This window comes from Scomber scombrus, chromosome 4 (genome assembly GCF_963691925.1).
Source record: "Scomber scombrus chromosome 4, fScoSco1.1, whole genome shotgun sequence".
In the NCBI taxonomy this organism is placed as follows: Eukaryota; Metazoa; Chordata; class Actinopteri; order Scombriformes; family Scombridae; genus Scomber; species Scomber scombrus.
The window spans coordinates 27,041,710-27,064,217 of record NC_084973.1 but is presented as its reverse complement, the minus strand read 5'-3'; the positions used below and the strand labels follow the sequence as shown (position 1 = coordinate 27,064,217).

The 22,508-nt window shown below is 38.9% G+C and overlaps 3 protein-coding genes across 3 annotated transcripts; 2 read left to right on the top strand and 1 right to left on the bottom strand.

Moving 5' to 3' along the window:
- The first annotated feature begins 263 nt into the window (after nucleotides 1-263).
- On the top strand, nucleotides 264-7,328 carry pmpca (peptidase, mitochondrial processing subunit alpha). The gene is made up of 13 exons (XM_062417386.1): nucleotides 264-324; nucleotides 1,173-1,375; nucleotides 1,477-1,556; nucleotides 1,663-1,745; nucleotides 1,844-1,938; nucleotides 2,050-2,150; nucleotides 2,554-2,817; nucleotides 4,130-4,222; nucleotides 4,310-4,428; nucleotides 4,535-4,625; nucleotides 4,822-4,884; nucleotides 4,988-5,132; nucleotides 5,275-7,328. Exons 1-13 carry the CDS (start codon nucleotides 278-280, stop codon nucleotides 5,442-5,444), a joined length of 1,554 nt encoding a protein of 517 aa, XP_062273370.1. The 5' UTR covers nucleotides 264-277; the 3' UTR covers nucleotides 5,445-7,328.
- A 147-nt stretch (nucleotides 7,329-7,475) lies between these two features.
- Nucleotides 7,476-17,237, bottom strand: inpp5e (inositol polyphosphate-5-phosphatase E). The gene is made up of 11 exons (XM_062417385.1): nucleotides 17,149-17,237; nucleotides 15,270-16,135; nucleotides 14,022-14,145; nucleotides 13,835-13,932; nucleotides 13,031-13,155; nucleotides 11,866-11,985; nucleotides 11,634-11,741; nucleotides 10,169-10,330; nucleotides 9,944-10,059; nucleotides 9,607-9,743; nucleotides 7,476-8,592 (listed from the first exon to the last, which is right to left on the bottom strand). The coding sequence occupies exons 2-11, from the start codon at nucleotides 16,064-16,066 to the stop codon at nucleotides 8,460-8,462; spliced, it is 1,920 nt and encodes a 639-aa protein (XP_062273369.1). The 5' UTR covers nucleotides 16,067-16,135; nucleotides 17,149-17,237; the 3' UTR covers nucleotides 7,476-8,459.
- A 3,275-nt stretch (nucleotides 17,238-20,512) lies between these two features.
- On the top strand, nucleotides 20,513-21,617 carry LOC133978739 (gamma-crystallin M2-like). The gene is made up of 3 exons (XM_062417042.1): nucleotides 20,513-20,545; nucleotides 20,967-21,209; nucleotides 21,321-21,617. Exons 1-3 carry the CDS (start codon nucleotides 20,513-20,515, stop codon nucleotides 21,615-21,617), a joined length of 573 nt encoding a protein of 190 aa, XP_062273026.1.
- The last annotated feature ends 891 nt before the right edge of the window (nucleotides 21,618-22,508 follow it).

Sequence of the window (22,508 nt, the reverse complement as noted above, 5' to 3'; positions counted from 1 at the left end):
ATCCTATAGGACTTTTTGTCCTTTAAATTCAAGAACATTTCAAGGTCAAGTTTTTTCATTTGGGATTTTTTTTTTTAACCACCAAAACAATTTTCAACTTTGTATATTTATTTTTTAAAGATTTTTAGAGAATGTGATGGTATTATGGCTCTTGTTTATATTTTATTTGTTTGTTGTTTATTTATCGGTATTACTGAGAGTTGGTGCGGCCGGAAGTGCGTCAGGAAACCTTCCTCATCATCATCCGGTTCACTTTGGGGGTCACAGCGAATCCGAGATGGCGACTCACATGTCGAGGTGTAGGAGCTGGAGTCGTGTCCAGAGGTAAACACACATGCTGCTAATTAACGCTTCAAAGTCTCCGGTCAGACTCGGTGTTAACACGGTAGATCAGCTAATGTCGGTAAACCGGTGTGACCGTTGTAACCGTTGTAACGTCTCTCATCGTTACTCAACGGTAGCTTCTGCTAACGGCTAACCGTTAAACAAACTGCTGTCTAACGTTCAGACGTTGACAGTTAAACCACCTCGTTTTAAACGTCTGAGAGGAACGGTCGCGTGCATCTCAACGGCTGTATTCTCAGTTCTAATAGTTATACAATGTTTCTATGGAAACCCATTTCCGCCCATGTGATGACCAAATATGATGTAAGTCATTTCCATGAGACAGTCTCAAAATAATGACTTTACTTACGGCTTATTAGTATCTCAATATTGTGACCCTAAGTCATTATTTTGAGCTAGTATATCAGTATTTTGAGATACCAAGTCATTATTTCAAGTTATTAAAATAATTCAAGATACTAAGACATTATTTTGAGATACAAAGTCATTATTTTAAGACACTTTGTCATTATGTCAAGATACTAAAATATTTCAATATACTAAGTCATTATTTCAAGAAACTAAAGTAATTCAAGATACTAAGTCATTATTTTGAGATACTAAGTCGTTATTTTAAGGCACTACGTCATTGTTTTGAGATACTGTATTAAAATAATGAGATAGTATCTCATTATTTTAACACTTTTAGTCTTGTTTAAATGTTTTTTCTTATGTTGCCATGTGTTGCTTTTACATTCTGTCCTGATGCATTTTATGTTTTATTTCATATGCCTTGTTGTTGAAATGTGCTATACAATTAAATTTGCCTTGCCCTATTCTTCTCAAAGGTTTGGGATAGCAGCTTACAGAAAGTACAGCAGCGGCGGTGGATACCCGAATATATCTCTCTCTACACCGCTGCCTGGGATCCCCAAGCCGGTGTTTGCATCCGTGGATGGTCATGAAAAATACGAGACCAGGATTACCACTTTAGAAAACGGCCTTAAAGTCGCCTCCCAAAACAAGTTTGGTCAATTCTGCACAGTTGGAGGTGAGTTGTAGCGTTGATACGCAAATAATAATAACATCCACTTGTCTTCAGGACCAAAAGTGGTAAAAAATTGTTTTTCCTATCTTTTTTTTCTCCTTCAGTCTTAGTAAACTCTGGATCCAGGCATGAAGCAAAGTACCCGAGTGGGATAGCACACTTCTTAGAGAAACTTGCCTTTTCTGTGAGTGCCTCCATTTTCTAACAAACCATAATAAGTTGATTTATTTATTATTAGACTATAGTCACCATGCATTGGGAACTGATGCTATTTTTAAAAATCTTTTTAGTCTACAGCTCAGTACGGCAGTAGAGATGAAATTCTTCTCACGTTGGAAAAACACGGGGGGATATGTGACTGCCAAACATCGAGGTGTGAGATCTTTTAACATCATAACATTTAAACTTTGCTCTGTTTGAGAGTTTGTTAGTGTGTATGTGATACAGACGTGTGATGTATTTCCTGTGCAGAGATACCACCATGTATGCCGTGTCCGCTGAAGTGAAGGGTCTGGACACTGTGGTCAATCTGCTCTCTGATGCCGTCCTGCACCCTCGCCTGCTGGGTGAGTTTATTTTCACACGTTAATCTCATCACACGGGAGCTGTGCAGGGTGACGATGTCCACCGGTGATATCTCCGCTCCTCTGAGATGACCTGTCCTTTTTTTCATGCAGATGAAGAGATGGAGATGACGAGGATGGCGGTTCGTTTTGAGTTGGAGGATCTGAACATGAGGCCGGACCCTGAACCCTTACTAACTGAGATGATCCACGCTGTGAGTCACATCATTGTTTAAATCCCTTTAATACTGACTCTCTGTTAAAGTGATTAATCAGTCAGTGAGGTTTTTAAAAAAAAAAAGTGTTAATCAGCTTGTTAATCTTTTATTCTGTAGAGTAGCAAAAATAATTATAATACCCATCACAAGTATACAGAGTCTTGGTTTTTCTAGTTGTATAATGTTTAACAAAGATAAATGTTTTGAAGCTGCATCCAGAAAATGTTAATTATTTTTACTTATTAATTAGCTAACATGATTAATTAGTTACAGAAATAAGTGTTGGAAGGTACGAAGATCTTTCCAATTGGCCCTGAAATACAATATAACTAAAACTCCAGTTTATACTTTAGCTCTGTGTAGTTTTTTAACATTAAAGACTGTCTCTTTTTGTTTCCAGGCTGCGTATCGTGGTAACACAGTTGGACTGCCTCGTTTTACACCTGCAGACAACGTAGATAAGATTGATAAACAAGTGCTTCACAGCTACTTGCGCAACTACTACTGCCCTGAACGGATGGTGCTGGCGGGAGTCGGCATCGAGCATGAGCAGCTGGTTGAATGTGCCAGAAAGTACCTGCTGGATGTGAAGCCGGTGTGGGGAGCGATCACAGCGGCCAACGTGGACCTCTCTGTGGCACAGTACACAGGGGGCATCGTAAAGGTGATTTATAGGGTTTGCATTTGCACATTTTAATCTGATTTGGTCCTAAAATTTCTATTCTAATAGTATTCAGAATTTCACTTCCAGTTGAAAAATGTCAGAAAAATGTCCAAAAAGTGTTACGAAATCCCATTGCACACTTCAGCAGAACAGAAAACCGCCATTAAAAATAATCCGATTTACCAATGCTTTCAGCTACTAACCAGGAATTTAAAATATCACCCTAAAAAAATACATTTTAATACGGTAAATATATAATTTCCCCCACCATATATCAGCAAAACTGTATGAAATCAACTAAATATCAGTTTTCATGACTGTGGAGTGATATTAGACATCAAACAGCAGTTCATTATTTACAGAAATAAAACTCAGTGTGTGTTCATGGGGAATATACAAGGATTAAAAGAGGAAGTCATTTCCTTTCTTTATGTATTGTATCTTTTTTTATTAATGATGTCTAAAGATGGCAAAAGTAAGATATCAGATATCAAAAAGCAACAAACCCTCTCATCCACTTGCACACAGTGTCCAATTCCTTCTTGTCAACCCTGAACCTCGACCAGGCCGGCCAGACATAGAAAAATGACATTAAACTAACATGTAGTACAAATAAGTTAAATAATAACAAAAAACAAGTGATTATAATTTATTCACAAAAACACAATCCTGCAAATAAAGAACAGATACTGCACAATATTTTAGTACTGTGTGATATTCATACCATGCGTGGATGTAGAACGAGAACTGGATACAGGAAGAGCGCCAAAGTCAATTTCACACTGCATCTAAAGTGTGTAATTACATCACATGATGCTGTAAGGCTCATAAATTGCCAAATTTTGAAGAATTTGGTCCGATCACATTTCGAAAGTCTTGTAGAGCTGCACAGTTGAATCATTTTATCCCCAGTCAAGTTAGCTGGAGGGGGCTAAAGTGGAAGTAAGCTGTCTCGACCAGTGGAGGTCTCTAGTGAGCCTGCTCCATGGGTGCATCAGTCAAATATAGAGCATGTACAGTATGTTTTCATCCGTGTAATTTCTTCACAGCCGGAATTTACTTTTTGGCTTTTCTGCGCCACTGAGCGGCTTTTTTAGGAATGAACGGCTGCTGCCTCCGAGGCTGTATCCAGTTATCTTTATACATCCACAATACCAAGTTTTTATTTCCAGAAATTTTAACTATCATTTTATATACATGTGCACATAAATATAATAGATGTTCATCCACATTACTTATAATTGTATGAACATTATTTATTTTACCAGGAAAACCAATAAAAAGTTATAACTGTCTTCTTTGCGTCTGTCAGATGGAGAAGGACATGTCAGACGTGAGCCTCGGCCCCACCCCTATCCCAGAGCTGACCCACATCATGATCGGCCTGGAGAGCTGCTCCTTCCTGGTGGGTGTTTGTCCTTTCCGGATGCTTACAAATCAGGTTTCTGACATGTGTAAGAGTTCAAACTTAAAGACATGTTTGTCGTTACAGGAGGACGACTTCATCCCATTTGCTGTTCTCAACATGATGATGGGCGGAGGTGGTTCTTTCTCTGCCGGAGGACCTGGGAAAGGCATGTTCACTCGCCTCTACCTGAACGTACTGAACAGGTGAAAATCTTACACACTTTAATTCAGCATCATTTCAAATAATATACGTCCTTACACAAGCCAACAGGTTGTATCAATTAATTCATTTTCTTTTCTGATGTTTTAGGCATCATTGGATGTACAACGCCACCGCGTACCATCACAGCTATGAGGACAGTGGTCTGCTGTGTATCCACGCCAGCGCAGACCCCAGACAGGTGGGTTCAGGCTCCAGACAGCAGAGCTCAGATGTCTTATTGTGCGATTGTAACCACATAGCAACTTTTAGCCAACATAGCTTTACAGAAAGGCTTAAATGGTGTCAAACATCCTTCTAAAACTGAAGGTTTATATGATAGTCTTTGTCCACGTTAATATCTGAGTTCTTACTACATGCTGTACTTTCATTCTCAGGTGCGGGAAATGGTGGAGATAATAACTAGAGAGTTCATTCAGATGGCGGGAAACGCTGGAGAGGTAATAATGATCGCTACACAGAGAGGAAATACAACACAACTTTGGCTGTGTTTATTACAGAATTTTAAAATCTTTTTTAAATTATTTGATCCTGCCCTTCTAGATGGAGCTGGAGAGGGCCAAGACTCAGCTGAAGTCCATGCTGATGATGAACCTCGAGTCGCGGCCGGTTATTTTTGAAGACGTTGGTCGCCAGGTTCTCTCAACAGGAAAGAGAAAGCTGCCACATGAGCTGTGCGATCTGATAAGTGAGTACTGAACATATTTATATACATTTTATAAGTTTCAGACATTAACAAAAGATTGGGGAGTGGATAAAGTAGCCTGAGACGTTAATCAAATACCAGTGTAAATTAAAATTGACTTGTCACTATCTAATCTAATTTCCAGGCAACGTGACGGCCAGTGACATCAAAAGAGTGACCGCCAAGATGCTGCGCAGTAAACCAGCAGTAGCAGCTCTGGGAGACCTGACGGAGCTGCCCTCATACGAACACATACAGGCCGCACTGTCCAGCAAGGACGGACGTCTGCCCCGCATGTATCGCCTCTTCCGATAGACCCAGACCACCCTCCACCACCAACTTCTTCCATCGCCATTTTTGCCAGTCAGCCGTGGCAAACATCGCTGTAAATAAACTGGACTGTCTGGAAGCTTACACTAATGTTCCCTCCCAACACAGAACTCATTCTGGGAGGGGACTAATTCCTGGGCTCATGACTGAGCCTCTGAGAGTGGTCGATTTTAAAGAAAAAGTTATAATTTACTCTCCAGTAAGTAACGTTTGTGTACACAGTCGTAGTATCTGTATTTATTCTTTGTGGGCAGGAAGCCATATGTCATTATTTACTGGGTTTGCAGAAGTTCTACCCAAAAGAACCCCCGAAGTTTAGGTTTTAACTTTCAATTTGAAAAAAACAAAAACAAATTAAGCTGTTTTGTTAAAGTTTATGAATGAAAGGTGTTACACTGTGAAAAGATCTTGTTAGTTTGGATTAAGAGAGCTTCACCCGGAGCCTCCTCTCCTCTTTTTTCCCTGAGTGGATGGATAAAAAAAAATCATAGAAAGTCTCTATTTATAAAACAGCACTTGTTAATGTCCCGTGTCCAGATGAGACACAATACACAGTGATAGGAAAAAGATTAATAAAGGTACTGATTATCTTTTTCTTTTTTTATTATTATTTAAATTTTGGATCAGTGTGGCCAACGTTACAGCTGCAGCCAGTTTTTCAGGCAAACTTAAATCATGTTTCTGTTGCCATCGTGTCTCAGTTTTATTGTGAAGAGACTGAAATCTATTCTGGCTACACTGTTTTTTTTGATTGTGTTTATGTCTTTACAAAGTACCCCCAAAGTTTTACATAAATTAAAGTTTAAGATAAAGTTACAGTCAGACATTTTGGGAATTATGCTTGTTCACTGTCTGGTGGAGAGCTAAACTTACAAAAGTACAGGTTCACAATTTTTAAAACAACAGTCAGGAGCCCAAATGAACATTGAACATGTTTTTCTTGCTGTACTCATTCCTGCTGTTCATACAGACTACTAGAAAATCCCTTCATGAGGTGTTTACAATGTAAATCCTCCTCCTTGTGCAATAATGTATTTAAAAGTTTATCTGAAGCTGATATGAAGCTTCAGCCGTCCAAATGAGTCGAATCAAAGAGATATCTTTTAACATTTCAATCTTTTTTAGTGTCAAAGTCTCTGTTTTTGTTACTATACTTCACTACAGCTTAAGAGTAAAACACTGCACGCGGAAACAAAGAGGGAATTTGATGCTAAACAGATTGTAAATGTGACAGATATCCACTTGATATGACTAACTCAGACTGCTGAAGCCTCATGTAAGCTTCAAATTAACTTTTAAATGCATTTTTGCACAAAATAACTGGACACACTGTGGATTTCGTCCCCCATCACTTACATTAAAGCACATTTGAAGGAAATCTTTTAACAGTCAGTATAACAAGGAGGAATGAATACAGCGAGGAAAAACTCTTTGACTGTTCATTTGAGCACCTGACACTTTAAAAATTGTGAACCTATCCATTAAAATGGACTCTGTGTTTACTAGTGAAATAAACCAGTTTTGTGTATCAGAGATGATCACTTTGTCTTATATGACATTTCTCTCAACCTAAATGCATTAAATTCAGACTCTACACAAAAAAACCTCTGAACTGACACTGGTATAACTCTCAAAATGTCTCCCTTATCCCATCATCAGTCTTCAAGTGAATTTAGGAGCTAAACTTGATCTCAAATGAACATTTAATCAAGCTGCACCCAAATACAGTCAAGTGTATTTTAGTCTTTATTATTTCATCGGCTTCTGCCTACAGCGAAACGTGTTAAATATGAATCCTGTTAACATCTGCGAGTCAACTGGTAAATAAATGTAATTACTTCCACAAATAAAAATTATATATATTTTAAAGGGTCTCGACTTGTGGTGTACGGCCGGTTCTTTCAACGCCAACACACACACACACACACACAAAAAACACACACTTGTTTTAAAAACTTTTATTATTACAGGATGTTAGGTATGCCTATAAAAGAAAAAAAAAAAAAGCCGCAGAATAAAGACAAGAAGTCCCGAGGAAATGAAAACAAGACCCACAGGCACTTTTTTTGTTGTTTTTTTGTTTTTAAGAGCAGAGGAGTGACCAGAGCTGCCTCTTCATGCTGAGAAGTGAGCGTTCATTAATGTGGTACAGTACAGGGACAGTTTTAGTGTGTGTGAGGTTACACAGCAGTGAGATGAGCGGTAAGGCATTGAGTTTACAGTCTGCTGCGAAGGATCACTTCTTGGCTTATTAAGAGAAAAAGTAGTGACAGTATTTTAATAATAAACGCTCCATCTTAGTTCAGTCTCAACATTTAATCTCCCTGAAATTCAACATCTGACCTCAGTCGTACCTTCACCTACAAAATACTTGGCTTAAAACTAAATTCAAGTCAATGACCTAAAAATGCAAAATGAATCTTTACTGCATTTAATTATTTTTCTTTAGTACGCTATTAGAGAACAAACTCACAAGGCATTAAAATACTGATGTAAGAAAATTATATATATATAATTATAAGAAAAGACGTTGTGGTTCATGTCATGATGCTTTTTTTTGTTGCTTTTTTAAAACACAAAAATAATTAGAAATGAAACGGAGCCTTTAAGGTTAAATCAGATCACATTGCAGCATGTGACTGAGGAGTAAGCCACAATGGGAGCAGCCCCCCTCTTCACCCTGTCCCAGTCATGTTTGAGTAGAGGGGAGGTGGGGGGGCTGTATAAATAAAGGCCAGACTGCTGAGTCTGCAAACGTCTGTCTGACCTCAAGGTCCCTGCCCTCAAGTCCAGCCAGCCGCTCCTCCCGACCCCGTTTCACCAGTTCACACCAGATCCCAGTAGAGGGCGCACTCTGCTCCTCCACCAGCACCGGGCTCTGTGTGGTTAAGACAACTCTGGTTTCCTTTTGGTTCTTTTATCCACCTGCCTGTTTTCTGGCACAGTTTCGATCCAGTCCAGTCCGATCTGGTCTGGTCTGCAGAGTACCTTCTTCAGGGCTTAAGAGATGGTGCAGATGGTGCTGCTGCCTTGGTTCTTCATGGCCTCCCTTCGCTTCAGCTCTCTGGTGATCCTCCTCCTGATGCCCTCCAAGTACAGGCTCCGGTCGAACTGCCCCGCACCCAGGGGAATACTGACACACACACACACACACACACACACACACACACACACACACACACACACACACACACACACACACACACACACACACACACACACACACACACACACACACACACACACACACACACACAGAATGTTTGAAGTTAGAACAGAAAAAACACAAAAAGTGACCAATAATCAAAAAGGAATAAACAAGGAAGCAGCACTGAAAGAAAGTACCGGTAGTAAAAGTCATATTATTATGTATTTTAATTAGAATGTATTAGTTAATTAATTAATTAATTGATCAATCAATCAGGAGATAAATAATCAGTTGTTCCAGCTTTACTTTGTCTTATATGATTAAAAACTGAATATTTTATGTTTTACAGTGTTAGTTTAACTTTAAGAAACCACGTTGAGGTTCAGGAAATTATAGTTGCTGTTATTTTTCAGTATTTTATGACATGCTGTAGACCAAAACTATTAATTAATTAATTGATTGATTGGTTTGATAAGAAATTATCACCAGATAAATTGGTAAGGAAAGTAACCATCAGTTGCAGTCTTCATTGTGATATTTACAAGTTCTGTTAACTTACAGCAGTTGTGAAAATGCTACTTTATGATTTGTAAGGCTGCAAATAACGATTATTTTCATTATTGAATAATCTGTAGAACATTTTCTCAATTTGTTGATTAGTTGTTCGATCGATAAAATGTCAGAAACTGTTTGATCAACGTCCCGATTAACAGTCCACAACCCAAAGATATTCAGAGTTTGGACCTTAGTCTGGATTTCATTCCTGTCATCTCTCTCCTCTGTCACATCATGTTCTCTAATATTTTTTAGAGATTATTTGAGGAGAATCTGACGTCTTATTAATTTTGACAACAGAATTGTGTATTATCACAATATCTTTTTAAATGCTCGACACGATGCTGCTGATATTATATCATGTTCACACTTAAAAGTTAAAGTTTAAATTATTTTTTTTGTTTGGTTTTTTTGTTGATATCAGGACTGAATGAAGGGACTCACTTGTCTCTGCCAGGCCTCAGTTTGACCTGGAAGACACCGACGACGGGCCGGTGGTCTGACGTCTTGATGCTGGTGCAGCTGGTGTATTTGACCACCTTTATGTCATCAGCCTGCCTGTTCCTGAAGAGGATCCTGTCCTGTGGACACAAACATTGAGGTTTCACCCGGCTGAGAACCACACGACACAGACTTTTATTTCATCAGCCAGTTTAGACATTAACTACAGCAGCTATAAACTGTATGAGAGAAATAAAAAGATAACAAAAAGATAGATTTGTTTGCTATATCAACAGATTATCTTAAGTCATGTGGAGCTTTATTTTAGTTTTCTTCTTACTGTGTATGAAGGCGTTCTCTGTTTAGAAGTAGTGTCGTAGATATCACAGCCGATGTCAAATTTATACGTTGGGGGGAAGTTAATTTGAGCTTCTTGGAAGCCTTTGAAGATCGAACCTGGAGGGAAAAAAACAAACTTACAGGTTGAGAATCCTTCCAACACAGCAACTTACTTCTACATAAACTGCTCACTGTGTTACAGCGTCCTTCATGCACGCACGCGTACCATCCTTCATTTCCTTGGAGAGCTGGTCGTGCTCCAGCAGAGGAGCCATATCGCCGCCTGCCGTCTGGTTCATGATGGTGTCCACGTCACACCGCTCCTTGCTAAGCCGAAAGTTAAAATCTCCAAACCAGAAGACCTGGTCAAATCTCGTGGTGACGTCAGCTGCGATTGATGAAAACACAAGTTTATAATCAAAGATATTTGGTGATTATTATTACCAATAATGAGGCTTAAATCACAACTATAATATATGAATGGCATAGAGCTAATACTGCATTCAAAAGCTGGAACAAAACAGGCATGAAGGTCATGAAACAAAACCAAAAATGGACACAAACAGGAGCAATTTGTTCTTAAACACTAAACTATTACTAAGTCTTATAATCCTGTTTATGGAGATCAGTGCCGTACATGGTCGCTCCACCAGCTTTAGGGTGCAAAGGAGGAGGTGTATGTTCAAATTTTACCAGCCACTCAATGGATTACCATTATTTTCTTGGCTCGTGAGTGAAACAACCAGCCAGTGTAATTCCCTACCTGATGACATGAGGAGCTGCAGTTACGTCAGCACATTTAAAACCAAATGAAAAAGTCCTCTAAAAAGTTCTCAGATCTGTAACCACTGACTCTACATTGTGCTATTGTGGGTATCTTTGTATTCTGTATGTGTCCTGTGTGTTTTTTGCTTTTTACTGTTTGTTATTGTGCTTTTATATGATTAAATATTGACCTACTGAAGGGACTGCAGATGAAAATTCACTATAAACTAACTGTGGTACATCATCAGTACATTAAATAGTGACATTTATGTTTAACACTGTACACGATCCCAATAAATAGATTGCTACTACTTGCATATTACGAGGATTTGGCTGTTGGCTGGTGCTACTTTTGTTTCCTTACCAGCCTCAGCTTGTACAGCGTTCAATGAGAGGCAAATTATATAAATCTGGTCAATTTACAAAGTGGAAACATTGTTACAAAACAGAAATACATTTATTATTAAAGTTTTTACTCATATGAACTACTGAATACCTAATGGATTAGAAAAGTCTCAACGTAGTTCTAATAAACTGAAAGCACACTGTCAGTCTCATTCTACTCATATGAGAGGAGGGGGTAATTTATTAAAATGTAGACTAACTTTTGACAATGGAAACTGCCTAAATTGGTACAAAAAGTAGCTCAAATTATCAAAATCCATCCAAAAAAATGTTTTACCTATCCGATTAAATAAATGTGGTCCAGACAAATGTGATCACTGTTGATAGATTGAGATTTTTCTGCACATTCTGGCAACAATGGTCAAATGTCACAGAGAAACTAAACCCTGCATTTTTTTAATAGTAGGATAGTCTGTTTAAGTTTGGTTAAATTATGTTATTTTAACTCTGAGTGTGGAAACAGCATCATCCAAATGGTTTCTCTTCATGTCGTTCACACTAGATAACTTGGAGAGTCTTACATGCTGTTGAGCGGTAAGGGTTGGTGTCTGGAAGGCCTTTTGGAAGAGCTAAAGCTTCAACGATCTTGTTGTAATCTAGTATTCTCTCGTAAACTTTGGTGTCTCCGGCTGGAAAGAAGAACGAGAGCAACAAATGAGACATGATAATACCAAACTTCACCAAAACTACGAACGGATTTAATAACTAATACATAACCCTCGGACTCTCTGACTCAGAGAAACTAATACTCACAGGTAAAATGGGATGTGATGAAGAGGAAGGAAGTGCCAAAAAAGGTGAAGCCGATTCCGACGGCCCCTTTGGTCTTGATCTGTGAGATGATCCTGGTTGTGACTGTGGCGTGCTCCACCTCTGTGTGGGGGGAATAAATGGTGAGCCTCACAGTCGTAGAGGTTTATATTTTAGATAAATATCGAAATCCTATCAGGAGATTTCCATCATAATCATTAATTGTTTTTCATACTTTATTTATTTTACATCATTTCATTTTATGAATCTTGCGCATGTAATATAAGCTACATAGTGATAAGTAGTGTCATCCAGTGATACAATATAATAACAATTAAATAATATATAAATTAGTGAAAGTAAATAATAATTGTAAATTCACAGTACAGATTTAAACTGTTATAGTATATTGTAGCCTTTTTAAAGTCATAGAAAATTAATAGAAAAAGAGAATACGTTTTTTTATTAACTTTAATAAATAAATAAATGCATGTTCTCAACCTAAGTGGTCGGTATTACTCTGTGAATGCTGTGTTTATTTAAAACTTAGTTCATTGCTTTGTGAAATGACATATTTGACTATATGTATGTTAATTATTCAGCCTTTGTTTAACAGTTTATGTTGTTGAGAGAGTGATAAAACAAATTATAGTTATGTAGATTTTTGTGTGTCTTTAATCTGACAAACCTTTAGAGGACAGTGTTGTTTATTCTTTAATTCAATGTGGCGGTGATGTCATTTTGTTATCCGATGCTGCTTTGGTCAACACTTGTGTGATGTCATTCTGGTACATATGGTTGTAAAGAAATCTCACCTTTAGACTAGTTTAACTCTTGACTTTTGTTTCTGTCTGAGGGTTGTTCACTGACCTTTAAGGTTAGCTATCGGTATTTTTGATCCTGTGCAAAGGTATTTAAGAACTGGCTGAAATTGATTTTTAGTTGTAGCTCTAATCTACACGAGAAACAGTCAAAATCTTTGTATATGTAAACAACTTTGGCTGATTAGGAGGAAGTAGCTTCTTATACTGACACATACTTGTGAAAATACAGTATACTACCATTATGATTGGAGAAAATGTGAAACCACAACAATAAACAGGGTGAATAAAACTGAACCACAAGGGGTTTATTCCTTCTTAAACTGGTGATGTAAAGCAGGACTGACCTGAGCAGAACCAGATGAGGTCTCTTCTGACAAATACAGTAAGATACAAAACACCGTGTGCTGCTGCGTATAGCATGACGTAGTACGGGCCCAGAGTCTCCTGAAGACGGATCTCCCACTCCCTCCTGCACAGATACACGGGTCAGTGACAAATAAGTGTTGGCAAGATGAACAATTCAAAAATATCTCTAAAATTGTCCTAAAAGCAGCATCAGGTTTGTTAAAATTTGACATAATTTGAAATGACATTTGCAAATTCTTTTTTTTTAACCAAAAGTAAGATGTAGTATGCTCTTGAAAATGCCAAATGGTGTAATTACAAAAAAAAGATAAATATTAAATATTCTATCCACCTACAGTGTATTTGAGTGCACTTAATAAAATAATTACTTCATTTTTAAACATCAAATGAAAAGAAACATTTAAATTTTAATATATTTTAATATATTAATACATTCTCAATATCAATATTGAGAATGACATATCATAAAAAACCAACCAGTTTTTCTGAGCAATTTTTGACAAATTATATAAAATTTGTTTAAAAAACATTATATGGATTATACACGTTTATTTTCCTGTATATAATCTGATTTTTGATTTTTGTAAAAATACTGGTTACACCAATTGACACTGGGTTACATCACGTTGACCCCCACACACACACACACACACACACACACACACACACACACACACACACACACACACACACACACACACACACACACACACACACACACACACATTGTGGTGTAATTTCATTCAGTGATCATGTTGAAAATCAAACAAAAAGTCTCATACCTGTCAGGACAACCTTCCTGGACCCCAATAATATAAAAGTCTTGTGCAAATTCAGAGTCTGTCGGAAGCAGGAGGTCGTCTAAGTTGGCCGGTATCCCCTGAAAATGATACAAACCCTGGTTATAATCCAGCTGGTGCCTGGAGTGATGCAAGCGGTAACAATACTTTAACAGAGTCCCTCTCTTACCTTCTCCCCCTGCATGTTCCATGTGGTGATGTAGATCCCCACTCGCCTGTCGGGGAAGTAGCGGTCCAGCTCCTCGGCCCCCAGCAGGGCGCCGTTTCCCAGCACGCTGCCCTCCAGAAAACTCCTGCATTGAACATATAAAAAAAATGCATCTCTTACTGCTTTATATGTTGATAATTAACATGTAAAAATGTAAGCTTTTTCCTATTAGACACTGACTATGTACTGACACTATGTAGTCCTTGCTGTCTAAAAAACTCTGCTGAACAAGCATCTCTTCTGATCCTGCGTTAATCCCCTTCCACTCTGTCATGTTCCCCTTTTTCCTTTAAAGATGTGAGCGATGTACACACACATTAAGTTAGCAGCCAGGTTGGTTTCCGGGGATATTAACAGTCAATCAGTGTTACAGAAACACTCACTCCTGTCAGGGCACCAAGCTCCAGATGTGCTATGCTAATTAGATCCACCCAGAGGGCAAAACCACTAATAAAATACATGTAGTGGATTAAAGAGACTGTACAGTTATTTTGAGTAGTTTTTTGGTAATAAAGCTAAAAATCTGAAGCCTGGGTAGTGCTCAATCTGACCCAGCATTAGTGAATATTTTAAGTTTATCTGAAGCTAATATGAAGCTTCAGCCGTCCAAATTAGTCAAATCAATATATCTTTCAATGTCATCGTCTTTTTTAGGGGCAAATATTTCTCTCGTTGTTACTAAACTTACTTGTTACTTAATAGTAACAAAAGAGGAACGTTGACACTAAAAAAAGACTGTAATGTTGAAAGATATCTACTTGATTTGACTCATTTGGACGGCTGAAGCTTCATATTAGCTTCAGATAAACTTTTAAATACATTTTTTAACACAGTAGAACACTTTGGATTTTGTCCCCCATTACTTTACATTATAAGTACATCATGAAAGGATCTTCTAGTGGTCAGTATGAACAGGAGGAATGATTACAGCAAGAAAAAACTGTTTCAATGTTCATTTGGATTCCTAATTGTTGCGCTACTTCATGACTGTATTATTGTTACAAACACTAAAAGTGACACACACACACGTCTATATTTTCACCAGCCTGTTTCTAAATTAACCATCATCTAGAGGCTTAAGATACCCTTGAAAGCGATAGCCCTCTAATAGCCTCACCCTAGATGTGAAGGCAGCAAAAGGAGCGCTCACATCCAGCGTGAGGATGACTCCAGCTGCATCCTCTACATGGTCTGCTGAGGCTACTGTACCTGTTCCTAACGTCCTGGGGTCTGATGGGGCTCAGTACGCTGTAGGTGGACCTCATGGAGTTGACAGAGGCGCTGTCCGACCCCATGTTCTCCAGAAGCCGACTGTCACTTAGGTTCCTGTGCAGCCTCTCCCCGAGCTTCCCTTTGGCCAGCGTGACATAATCCAAACAATCCCTGTCAATCCTATTAGCTGCCCTTAAAGTGGCCGAGGCAAAGCTCCTCTCCAGAGCGGGCAGCGGCCCCGTGGGTTGCACTGGAGACAGACGCAGCTTGGTGGACCTCAGCCTGTGGTCTGTGGGGTCGCTCTGCTGGCTGTGGGGCCTCCTTTCGTACTCGGAGAGACTGCTCCCTCTGTCCCGGAAGACTGGGGAGTCCGTCGTAGCAGCAGGGAGGCGTCCCACATTAGAGGCCTGCTCGTTCCTGAGGGTGGCAGCACCACTGAGGACAACAGCTTGGTCCTCTTTAAGGGAGTCTGTGGAGGAGCCGTTGTCAGGTGAGTCACTCAGACTCTCCTGGCTGTTTCTCAGCCTCCTGGTTCTCACAGTCTCCTCCAATGAGACACTCCTACTGCCCTTCGACAGCCTGGGTAATGACGGTGGCCGGGGCTGATAAGGTATGATCTCACCCTCTGTGTTTCTGGTTATCTGGGAGTGTTTAACGGCATCATTTTGTTCCTTGCAGGTTTTGACGTCAACTAAGAGAGTCTTGAGTGTCCTGCTTTCATTGACGATTGAATCTCCTTTGGCGGGAGCTTCACAGGGCTGACCGAGGCCGCTGTCCTCTCCATTCTCAGTCATCCTCTCGTCATGCCTGAGACCAGCTGTGGTCTGGTGGATGAAGATCTTTCATTGCTTACTGACAGACATCTGCAAACACAGGGCATGATATGATTCAGTATAATGACTGCCTTAACACAGAAAGTCAGGTGCCCATAAGAACACTTGCAATTAAGATTCCCTTAAAATGTATTTGAAAAATCCACAGTCTGTGCAAACATGTATTTAAAAGTTGATCTGAAGCTAATATGAGGCTTCAGCTGTCCAAATTAGTCAAATCAAGATATATTGCAATGTTATAGTGGCTGTTTTGGGGCCAAATGTCTCTCTTGTTACTAAACTTACTTTGTTACTATATAATTTTGTGCAAAAATACATTTAAAAGTTGATCTGAAGCTTATATGAGGCTTCAGCAGTCTGAGTTAGTCATATCAAGTGGATATCTGACACATTTACAGTCTTTTTAGCATCAAATTCCCTCTTTGTGTTTCCCTGTTGAGCTGTTGTGAAAGTATAGTAACAAAAAGAGGGACTTTAACACTAAAAAGACTAATATTGAAAGATATCTACTTGATTTGACTAATTTGGACAGCTGAAGCTTCATATTAGCTTCAGAAGGAGGACTGTGATTTTGTCCTCCATCACTTACATTATAAATACACCATGTAGGGATCTTCTAGTAGTCAGTATGAACAGGAGGAATGATTACAGCAAGGAAAAACATGTTTCAATAACCTTTTGGGCTCCTGATTATTGTTTTAAGACCGTCCTTTAACCAACCAGCTAATCTGTTTAAGTAGTTTTGATATTACAGCCATTGAAAACACTTTATCTGCAGCTAAATGACTGTATATACTGTAGCAACCAATTAACTAACACTCGTTAAGTAATAGCATTTTGACCCCTACCGACTACCTAACAACTTAATATTACTAATTAAGAAAAAAATCAGTGTGGTAGTGGTGTTAGCATTAGCCGCTTAGGTTATAATCAAAGCTACATGTTATCTAAACATTAGCGGTGTACAGGTTTAAAACGAGTATGAATACACACAGCTGACACATGTCTCTCCATCGTTTGTGTCTCACTGAAGGAGAAGTTACCTCTGGTTTCACTGTAGTTGTATTTCAGAGTGGCTTCTTTTATAATTAGCACGGTGACTTCCTTAGCAACGCTTGACAACACAGTCTTTGTTGCCAAGACGAGAAGGAGTCAGTCAGAGAGGAGGCAGCCGGGGTCACAGCGACCCCAGGCGGCTTAGAGTGGTACTACATCCACAGCTGCATGTAGTCCACCCATCCTATCCTCCTGGGAACCAAGGAAAAAGCAGGGGCGATTCTAGGATCAGACCTTTAGAGGGGCTCAGCTCCTAATGAGAATTTGACATACAATGCCCTGTGAAAGTGTTCAGACTCTCTGTTAAATTACTCATTGCAGTGGATTATATAAATTACAACAATAATAGAGTGGGCTACTATGATGTATAATAATAATGGTTCAAAATAAACAATCACAGATTTCTACAGAGAGGACCTAAGATAATTAATGAACCCTGCGGGAAAGACAATATTAAAGACAGAACTATCCAAAATACATTAAACCTGTTATAATAAAACCATTTGAACCTGTAGCATAATCGTTTGTCCCATCTTTAACAGACAGGCTCACAAAATAATTTAAGTTGTATAAAATCATTTTTCAGAAGAAAAACAACAACAATAATAATTTATTTATTTTTAGGGGTGCTTGAGCACCCTTAAAGAGGGTCTAAAATCACCCCCATAAAAAAAGAGTCCTCCAATTTCTGTTTTTTGTGTGATTTCCTAACTATTTAGGGCCCCCAAAAAAACCAACATCTTACAATTTAGACTTTTTTTTTAATCATTCTGGATTGTTTCACTTGCTTGTTTGTTGCAAGGAATAAAGTATATTTTCTACTGAAACTGAATGAATTGCCAAAAATCAGAAAACTTTGTTGTAAATTTAGAGAGAAAATAAATTAATTGGGCTCAGGGTCATTTTGACACTCCGGAAGCCCAGGCAGTATAGTTGTGAATCTAATATCATTGAAAAAAACACCAATAAATGAAAGCAGTAAAAGGAGATGCATGTAAACAAAATGTCCACTACAGAGGACACAAGTCAATGGATTGGGTCTCAGGAGGCTATAGCCAGAGGTGGAAGAAGCTATGTGCCTCAAAATGTTTGGGGGGCTCTTTCATACCGTCAGCCATCAGACTGTACAACACCACAGCTCCCAGTATCTCCCACTCCCACTAAGAAAAAGACCTATGCTGTACTGTATATTAGAGCCCGACCGATAGTGGATTTTTGGGGCCAATGCTGATACCGATATTAGAAAGTAAAACATTTCCGATATGAATATATTGGCTGATAATCCTATTCAGAGGCGATTTGATCACAGCACCCCTAACAATAAATAAATAATTTTGCATTTTTTTAACACTTGCAGGGTGTTGTATGTTATATTCTCATTAGGAGCTAAGCCCCCCTAAAGGTCTGATTCTATTTAGCTCCTCACCCTTGTACGTTTTTTGTTTGTTTGTTTTGTTTGCTATTTTTCTATTTGTGACAGCAGAAAGGAAACACTTCACTTTAATGGGAAGAAGCCTTGAGCAGAACCGGGCTGTAGGTGGGCTGCCATCTGCCTTGACCGGTTGGGTAGAGAGACAGAGATGGAAGAGGAGAGATAGACAAGGAGAAGCAGAATAACAACAATAATAACAATAGAAATATGACTAAATAATAATAACAGCAGGCACGACTGTTCAGCAGGACCACGTCGACACGGGTTCGATGCAGCCTTGGTCCACGGAAGCTCACCATCCATTACTAGGGGGTCCACAACCCTGATCCACAGAAGCCTGTGAGATCAGAAAGCACAAAAAACTCAGAGGGAGAAGCCAAGTTAGTAACATGCATTTATGGTATGAATACATTCAGATGGAGAAGAAGGGGAGGGGAGTGGAGCATCATGGGAAGTCCCCCAGAAGTAAAGGCCGATAGCAGCACAACAAGGGGCTGGTCCAAGGAAAACCTGGGCCGGCTCTTACCGTAAGAAAGGAAAGCTTTAAGCCCACTCTTAAACATAGAGAGGGTGTCTGCCCCCCACACCGAAGCTGGAAGATGGTTCCACAGGAGAGGAAACTGATAGCTTAAGGCTCTGCCTGCCACCCTACTTCTGGAGACTAGCGTAGAGTAAAGCCATCCAGGCCTGAAATTGGTTAAAAACTAATTCTGTCATTGAAAACAAACCAGGAAAATTTAAACAAAAATGTACAAACATGGGTTCATATAATGAATTGAATCATTATATTAGATTAGATATTTGGTCATTCACATGTCTTAGTGTCTGTTTTAAGATACACAATGGCAAAACTCTAAGAAGTTTCTCATTTTTTGAGATGTCAAACTGATAACATATTTATTATTGATATATGTTTTATTTATGTATTGCTGAACATATTCCTGCCACCAGCCATAATTTATATAACTTATTTTTGTAACTATTATTTTATTAAACAGCATTTTAAAGTGTTTTAGGCATAAAAATACAAGTCTGAGTAACACATCAGTAATACAGTCAACCTCATAATAACACGCAGCACATACACAATTTTCATAGATTTTGATACATATTACTTTTTTATGTTTAACTTAGGCAACACAAATTTATATGTGTAGCACATTTCAACAACAAGGCCTATGACAGTGTTTTACATACAACATAAAGGGCATCAAGACAGAATATAAAAGCAACACAAGGCAAAATAAATAGACATTAAAATACAATTAAAAAGCATTACATTAGAAATTTTAAAACAGGTGAAACACAAGTTACAGTGCAGTGTAAGATATAACCTCTCAAATTTGGTTTAAAAAAAAGGTAGCGGCAAACAGAAACCTTAGAGAAAAACTGTACAAATGTGATTTTATATGTGGATCTGTGATGTTTTTCTGGGTATTTAAAAAAAAGAAAAAGAGAAAAAGAAAAAAAAAACCTTAAAGTTGAAACAAAAACCTTCCACATGCTAAAATCAGTCAACCTCCACATGACACACTATTCAACATGTGTCAGGAACAAAAAAAACAATAGCAGAATGAGGTTATTGCTGACAAAACAGTGTATGTCACACTGAACAAACAGAGTCAAGGTATGACCTCCAATTGTTAACCCTTTCCCCCTCTCTGTGAGCCCCCCGCCGTTGTACGAGAAACGGCCGGTGAAAGGATTTCTGGGCCTGCCGGCCCGGAAAATGTAGACAATCCCTCCATATTCTGTGCATTTCTATGACACTGTTGCTGGCTCAGGGGGTTTAAGCAAAACAGCCGATGTGTAGATCAGGTATAAAAGGAAAGGGTTAAACCAGGTAAAGTACAGTTCAGTGCAAGAGCAGCAGCAGCAGCAATACCACCAGCAGCAGCAGCCGCCCACTAACCAACAAAATGACTTCCACTGGAATGAACAATATGAGCAAGGTAAGATTTCTTTAATTGTTTTATTACTGCTCTCTGGCTCCTAGTGCTTCAGCCGCCGTTAAAACGATAGACTGGAAATTGCTTTGTTTTTGGCTTGAATACTTTAAAGCAGCTATAATTAGTATTCTTATGATAATGAATTAACTTATTACACCTATTTTGAAAAGAGTTACTCAGCTTTATTGTAACTTAAAGCTCACTGTTTCTGTTTTCTGGTCTCCAATTTTACAGTTTTGGGTAATTTAGGTAATTTAGGGTAATTTTTGGCCACATTAAGCAGCTGTGCAAAACCTCTAAAAATACCACCTGCCCAGCACCAAGTTAAAGAGCCAGATGTTGACATTGGATTTCATCAGATGGCCAGAAACACAAATTTAAACCTGGATATGTGTTAACCAAATATGATGTCTCTCTCCCCTAGATCGTCTTCTACGAGGAGAGGAACTTCCAGGGTCGTTCCTATGAGTGCATGAGCGACTGCCCCGACTTTTCCTCCTACCTGAACAGGTGCCAGTCCTGCAGGGTGGAGAGAGGCTGCTTCATGGTCTATGACCGCACCAACTACATGGGCAACCAGTACTTCATGAGGAGGGGCGAGTACTCTGACTACATGAGCATGATGGGCATGAGCGACTGCATCAAGTCCTGCCGCATGATCCCCATGGTAAGACCACACTACAGGCATGATTTAGTGTAGATGACACCTCTTGAACTATTTATAAGCAGCCTTATAGAGCTCATGCCGAGTTAATCTCTCTCCTCTTCTGCACAACAGCACAGAGGATCCTACAGGATGAAGATCTACGAGAGGGAGAACTTCAGTGGTCAGAGTCACGAGCTGATGGACGACTGTGACAACGTCATGGACCGTTACCGCATGTCCAACTGCATGTCCTGCAACGTGATGGAGGGACACTGGCTGATGTACGAGCAGCCCCAGTACAGAGGCAGGATGATGTACTTCAGGCCTGGAGAGTACAGGAACTTCATGAACATGGGCATGAGCGGCATGAGCGGCATGAGCGGCATGAGGTTCATGAGCATGAAGCGTATCACTGACTCCTGCTATTAGACTCTCTTTGCACTAAATAAAGCTGTCATAACCTAAACCCTAAACTGATGGTGTGTTTAAATCATTTTCATTCTGAGTAAGCTCACATGGTCTCTACAAACATCCACACAGTTGTATAAATAAGAGATAGCGACTGATGAACTCACAGGGAAATAGTTGTTGTGATTTCTCATTTCCCACCTACATGTTCACAATAATCAACAACGATCACACGTTTCCTTCTTCAACTTGGCAACTGTGTATGCCAGATAATTTTAACCTTAACATACTGTTTAGGTTGAATTTGACTAATTTGTACATTTGAGAGCTGTAAAAACACCTAAACATTCTTATTTTAGCCTAAACATTTTATATTTTGTCCTAAAACGACCCAGTATTTACAAAAAAGGAAATATTGATGCACATTTTTATAGATAAAGTGTTCATTTGACCCATATTTTTTTAAGAACAACAAAAAAAAGAAAAATTCACCATTTAAAAGTGTTTCACATTCACATAAATTATTCACAGTCAATTACATTCATTGAAAATATGATGACTTTTATGTTCTCTGGTTTAGATGAGCCTAAAGAAATATGTGGAGAGTTTTGGCACTGTGGATTTTGCTCCACATTACATACACTGAAAGCACATTCTCTCTTTAGTAGCCAGTATGAACTGAGGATGAACTGAGGAATGATTACAGCGAGGAAAACCTCTTTCAATGTTCAATATGGGCATCTGACCGTTGCCTTAAGACAGACTTGAAAAATTGAGAACCTATCCGTTACATAAAAATACAAAGAATTATCAGAAATTTCACAATTTTACACACAATATTCAATGTTCAATTACAAGATTATTGGGACATATACAGCACAAGTGTTGAATTAACTTTATGGTGATATCTGA

Coding starts and splice junctions, on each gene's coding strand:
- inpp5e (XM_062417385.1), bottom strand. CDS start 16,066: ATGACTGAGAATGGAGAGGACAGCGGCCTCGGTCAGCCCTGTGAAGCT. Junction 13,156..13,834: donor CAGGAAGGTTGTCCTGACAG/GTATGAGACTTT, acceptor GTATCTGTGCAG/GAGGGAGTGGGAGATCCGTC. Junction 11,742..11,865: donor CATCACATCCCATTTTACCT/GTGAGTATTAGT, acceptor TCTTCTTTCCAG/CCGGAGACACCAAAGTTTAC.
- pmpca (XM_062417386.1), top strand. CDS start 278: ATGGCGACTCACATGTCGAGGTGTAGGAGCTGGAGTCGTGTCCAGAG. Junction 2,151..2,553: donor TAACTGAGATGATCCACGCT/GTGAGTCACATC, acceptor TTTTGTTTCCAG/GCTGCGTATCGTGGTAACAC. Junction 4,885..4,987: donor TGGCGGGAAACGCTGGAGAG/GTAATAATGATC, acceptor CTGCCCTTCTAG/ATGGAGCTGGAGAGGGCCAA.
- LOC133978739 (XM_062417042.1), top strand. CDS start 20,513: ATGACTTCCACTGGAATGAACAATATGAGCAAG. Junction 20,546..20,966: donor GAATGAACAATATGAGCAAG/GTAAGATTTCTT, acceptor TCTCTCCCCTAG/ATCGTCTTCTACGAGGAGAG. Junction 21,210..21,320: donor CCTGCCGCATGATCCCCATG/GTAAGACCACAC, acceptor TCTGCACAACAG/CACAGAGGATCCTACAGGAT.